The 6,000-nt window shown below is 37.5% G+C and overlaps 1 protein-coding gene across 1 annotated transcript in view; it reads left to right on the forward strand.

Annotated features, from left to right (window-relative positions):
- Window positions 1-4,365, forward strand: part of ACER3 (alkaline ceramidase 3) — a 52,569-nt gene extending 48,204 nt beyond the window's left edge. Inside the window, exons 9-11 of the mRNA XM_027904949.1 lie at window positions 917-1,021; window positions 2,404-2,449; window positions 2,953-4,365. Coding sequence (XP_027760750.1) covers window positions 917-1,021; window positions 2,404-2,449; window positions 2,953-3,006 — 205 coding nt within the window. The 3' untranslated portion in view covers window positions 3,007-4,365. The remainder of the gene's footprint in view (window positions 1-916; window positions 1,022-2,403; window positions 2,450-2,952) is intronic.
- The last annotated feature ends 1,635 nt before the right edge of the window (window positions 4,366-6,000 follow it).

A 6,000-nucleotide genomic window follows, 5' to 3' on the forward strand; every position in this document is an offset into this window, starting at 1 on the left:
CTCTGTACTAATATTTGTGACTGAGCAGCTCTGAAAACTAAGCAATAGCTCAGGATTTAGTCAGGGGGACTAAGTACTATAACTTCAAGCAGTAAGTAAGAAGCTGCAGATTTTTCTTCCTTAACATATTGCAATCGTTTTCCCTTTTTTGTTTTGACTGAATGTGAAATGAAAGTGAAAAAAGACAAGCAGGTGCAAACATTTGCTCCACCATCAACCAAAATAGGCGATATCTGCAGAAGCTTAGTGAGCAGGAGAAATCAGAGCAATGTAATTCCTTCCCTTTATTTCTCTACCTCCATCCCTTAACCCCTTTCCAAGTTGCTCACATCCCATGACTGCAAAATACAAAGCATCTTGGTGGAGTATTTCAGACCCTCTACTTTCATTGTTTCCTCACTAAACACCCATTTTGTCCCTGATTTAGAGTCCAGCAGAGAAAGGCAAGTTAAGGTCCCATGGACCAGGAGAATAGGTGGTGTGATTACCACGTGTAAAGTGCTGATGTCTAATAGATCCCATTTCCTCTCTGGGACCTTAAACTCAGTGTTTCATCCTATTGACAGTAGTTTACAGAGTTTTGGTGAGGAGAATGGTAGAATTCATTTGGGACTGTGGGATGCCATAAATATATCCCCTGAAATTTGAGTCCGGAAGTATCTGATCACTCACTATGTGAGGAAGTGTGTGCTTTCTTTAAATGTGTAAGAAAGTAGTGTACCAATATCTTCCTGTACTGGCAGCATAAGGTGCTGCTTTTCACCTGCTGAAAGCCTGATCATGTGAAGCCTCACCCATCAAGAACATGCCTGAGATATGGAAACAATAATGTGTGATCTGACAGTCAAACACTGTGATTTGAGACTGCTTAGCTTGGACTAAAAATATCCCATTGTGTGGGACTTCTTTCTTTCAGAGCACTACGAGAAAAGATGCCTCCTGTGGTGGGAGCTGTGACACAGTTTCATGCATGGTGGCATATTCTCACAGGCCTGGGTTCTTACCTTCATATCCTGCTAAGGTAGGAAATGTTTTCTAAACTGGATGTTCATAAAGAGATCTTAGGAGTTTTCCCAGGTTCAGGTGTACTTCAGAATGTTGTATCATCCAGAAGTGCAGGAAAATGACTTCCTACACTGGCGCGAGGTTTCCTTTCCTCTTTGCCACTGATTTAAAAACTCTCTGCAATTATTTTATATTCTTCAAAATGTAATCACTAATCTTTAAATAGTCATGGTTCTTCATAAAAATGTAATTCAGAAACGAGAACCCTTTGGCAGTTAAACTGAAAAGCTATTTGACAGTATATTAATTTTAGAATGTAAGCCATTAATACCTGTCTGTTCTTGAGCAGCAATCCTAAAGTACTTTTAACATGTTTAAATTTCAGAGCACAACTAATATTTTTGATAGGTACTGTCACTCCTAAAACCTAGCAGGCATCATGCAGTAGTGCAGAATGATGATGGCTGAAGTAGTTGTAGTAGAGCTATTCCCAGAAGGGCAGGATATTAGTTTTAGAAGGAGATTTAAACAAGAATGTAAGTTAGCAAATCTGGAACCAGATGATGTTTGCCTTGTTTTTGCTCTATACCACCATCTAGTGGAATCAGGGACCAGAACAGAATTTAAGCTGAAGTCTGTGAAGAATTTCTGCATTTTTTTTCCTCATATAATGAAATAATATTTTACCACTTAGCAATAACTTAAGAGAATGTCTGTTTTAAAAATACAGTCTATTTAGTTCAGGAGACCTGATTACATATTTTGGTCAGATGTTAAAATACTGTACGGAATTAAGCATAGGCCAGGTTTTTTCCAACATGCAGCACATAAAAAATAATTTGAGTTTGCATCCTCTAGCCCTAGGAGAATGTGCAGATTACTGATTTGTCTGTCTTACCCCAGTGGACTGTATGCTTTCTCTGAGGTAGTTTCCTGAGTATTTTCTTAGCCACACGGTGGCATCATCTATGTCCACTTTAAAAAAGTGAGATCGTAGGCAGCAAAAGATCTACTAAGAGGGTAAAGTGTCTAAGAACAAAAAATGAGAGAGAGAATCAAGCTATGCTGCTTTTCCCCTCTTCTGCCTCTGCTATATTTCATTCTTCTAAAATGACAGACTCTAGTCCCAGTTTAATTTTTTTTTTACCGCTCTGGGTTTCTTTCTTTCTCCCCACATAGGTGATAGGGTAAATTAGTTTGCTGATCAGGGTCTAGTACAGAGGGATTTTCTGTAAGTTAATGTCTCCTGTTTTGAATAAATCTAGGCAGAGTGGGTAGCTCTGCAATAACAGAAACCGTTCATTTCTAGTTGGAAAATAAAACTGGGATTAGTCCATCATTATTTTATATGCTGTCTTATACATGAAGTTTTAAGCATGCTTTTTTCCTTCTCCTCAGTTTATACACAAGGACACTTTTTCTGAAACACAGGCCAAAGGTGAAGGTAAGCAAGCAATATTTTGTGTTCATTAATATGCATTTGGGTAACTTGTGCTTTGAACTTGTGTTGGGGATCAATAATTATGCTGTTAGGGTAGTGTCTTTGACTTCTACTTACATCCCAGGAAACGTAGTTGAAATTTTCAGAGAATCACAGAATGGCTTCAATTGAAAGGCACCTTAATGATCATCTAGTTTCAACCTCTCTGCCATGGGCAGGGACACCTTCAACTAGACCAGATTACTCAGAGCTCCATCCAACCTGGCTGTGAACACTTCCAGGAATGGAGCATCCACAACTTCTTTGGGCAGTCTGTTTCATTGCCTCACTATCCTCACAGGGAAGAATTTCTTCCTAATATCAAATCTGAATCTACAGTCTTTCATTTTGGAGCCCTTACCCCTTTGTCCTTTTCATTACATTAAGTTTAATAGTGTTTACTTTCTGATCCAAGAAATATAATATTCCAAAGAATCTTTCCCTTCTTCCTGTTTTTCTTTTAACAGTTTGTTTTTGGAATATGGCCTGTTCTTCTTGTGGAGCCACCCAAGAAGCTTTGACTGAGCCCTGGGCAGTCGCATGAGATCACCTAGCCTGGCTGAATAAAGCATTTCAACAGTTACTATGGCTGAAGTGTCAAAATTGTGGATCAGTCCAAGTACCATTGCTATGAAAGGACTTCTCTGTGTTACTGGGCCAGTCAGCCTAAACAGAGCAAAGAGCACACTAGGGAAATAGAGTTTAGTACAGCTTTATTCTAAGTTGTTAAAACAAAGATTAAGACACAATATTTTTATGTATATATTGTATAGCTCATGATATTGAGGTAATATTTCGTGCTGGTCACAGAAAACTAACCATTTTTGAAGTGGATTGCATATGTTTTTTTCATTCAGTTTTTGTTCTTTCTGTGGTTTAAACTAATATTAGTAACTGAATGACAAAACTAGGCCATTGATGACCAAGCTAAGCATTTGTGTGGCCTATAGCAAACTGAATGCTTAACCTGAACTACTTTAATCTTGCACTTTTATACAATTAATGAAGTATGTAATGGTTGATTTAGGGCTTTATTCTATCTTGCTTTCCCCAGCCTCCTTTACAATTTCTATTTTAAGCAAATTGGTTGTGATACCTGTGCCATTTAGTTCACTTTGTACCAAGCTTCTATTTTCTCTTTAGTCCGACTGAGAGGTTCATCATGGAGGATGTTCCAGGGTGTGACCAACTGAAGACACTGAAATGGTGAAGCCTTATAGGGCTTCTTTTTTGTGTCTGAAAACTGAATTCCTAATTTGTTTGACCAGTGGTTCATCAGGAAACTGTAGAGTGACTGTAGAAACATAAAAAACACTCTTTTTTATTTTTTTATAATTTTTACTTACATACCTCCTTTTCTATCCCTGCTTTTGACTTCCCATATCCCATTCATGCAGATTGACAAACACCTTAGAGGCGTGCTAGTTCAGCCCTGAATTCATCTTCCCTTTATTTTACAAGTCTTAAATATTGGTCTGACTTTCAGAAGCATCTTCTTATTTAGAAATGTTGAAGGAGTAAAGAACAAGATTGAGGTTGAGGATACCCCAAATATGAGTGGCAGCACTTGGTTTGCTCTAAGCTGTCTGCCACATGGTTACTCTGTGGAAAGTTGACCACATTTCTAAAAACCAAACTTTAGGGATTAATGGGGGGAACAAACCCTCTGTTTTCTGCAATTTTTATTTACCCAGCTGGTGAAAGCTAAGAAGTAAATATAACGAAAACATTAAACTAACACAGTTTTTCAAAATATACCTCACATGAAGGCTGTTGTTTTGACTGTCTTGGTTTTGGGGCAACTAACATAGTCTGTCTCTGTGCCTACTTGCTGCCGTGCTATGCAATTTTTGTCTGCTTTTGATGCTTTGAGGGATTTATCCTTCTTGCCATGAAGAAAAAAAGGGAAATGCACAGACTGATGGGAAATCCCATTCTATATTGATTTGAAATGTGCCCACAGCAGCAAGGCACGATAATAAGGCCTGACTATTGCACAATCAGCGTGGCTAAAATGGTCTCCTTCCTTTAGTGTCTTTTTCTCTGTTTGCAGTTTATCTGCATCTTTCATGTCCATCAGTAACATTTCTACTGATGTGAATCTCCAGATAAAACTATGGCTTTTGTTATGTGACTGACCCTGGACTCTTGGGATCAAATAGACCCAAACTTGGGGCTGGAAAAAGATAATTCACCTTGAGTGAGTTCGGTGAGGTTTACCGATATGCTGATAGCAGTGCATTTCAACTTGTAAACCACTATAAAGACACCTGAGGGTTAATTTTAGAGCAGATTTGGTGTCGGTAGGCTCCAGTTCCATAGTCAAGGTCAGCATCTGTGTTGGGAAATTTGAGCACTTTTCAGACTGAAAAAATAAAATAAAATAATTAGCATAGAGGTAGGAAAATGCTGTTGTGGATCAAGTGTCTTTAATTATCCAGAAGGCGTATTTTTTTGTAAAGAGATTTGAGAACGGTTTTAAAAATGTAGCTTGAAAATAAGTGCCTGCCTGTTCACCTCCAGGCTCTCTCAAGCATTCTTCTGCACACTGTATCCCATTTTCTTATTTAGTGTGTTTGCATGTTTTTGTTAGGAAAAGAATCCCATAAGAGGAGCAATGCAGCAACAAGACATATCAACAGTCACTTGTGACATCTGCTAGGCATTGCTGTTATTTTTATGAAAATTGACAAACCAAATTTATTTTACTGGCCTTAGTTTTGTTACTGAAGGATCTGAGGGCTCTGTTCAGTGTCCCTGTAATTGCAAGAACCGGAACGTCCTGAAAAGCTACTTTCTTATTGATCAGACATCTCTACAATGGTTTATTTTAAAAAATTTATTGATTCTCTGTCACATTTGCAACTAGGAAGTGTATGGTCGAGTTTCTTTTTAAATTGTGTTGAATTGTCAGGATTTAGGAAAAAAAGTTGGAAAAACTCTTATTTTATGTTGCTGATAGTTTTTAATTCACATATTATTTGTCATTGATATTTTTATCTTAAAAAAATTATGCAAATTGGCTTTTTCCTTCATTCTAAATGACCAAAAACATGCACATTTCTACCACCCTGCCAGCAACCTTTCTTTCAACAGGTTATATGAGACCCTGAAGAATGTAATTTACCTATGTATTCTTCTAAGCATATATAATCTAAAATCATGGGTGCTTTGGTTTGACTGCCTTACTGGTCTTGTAAGTGATACTGAAAATAACAAGCCAGTTTTAACTGCATGTTACTGAAATTCAGACTGCCTTTTTTAGTGCCTGGAAAGACATACATCCTTACTCCTGTAATGTGTTAGATGTCTGTTAAATTCCTTTTTATTTATATCACTTGTATGGCAGTGTTGATTTTTTTTTCTACAGAACCTTAGAGCAGCATATTCCAAACTTTTCTTGCACTACATCTTAAAAGGTCACATTTGATACTCTTTTTTTGAGTAGGATTCAGACAGAAGCTGCTCTAAAGAGAATTATGGAAGTAATTTAATATGAATCCTTCAGAATATGT

The sequence above is a fragment of the Empidonax traillii genome, unplaced genomic scaffold, assembly GCF_003031625.1.
Source record: "Empidonax traillii isolate 1590-97213 ecotype Southwest subspecies unplaced genomic scaffold, ASM303162v1 scaffold1105:size522451, whole genome shotgun sequence".
Classification (NCBI taxonomy): domain Eukaryota; kingdom Metazoa; phylum Chordata; class Aves; order Passeriformes; family Tyrannidae; genus Empidonax; species Empidonax traillii.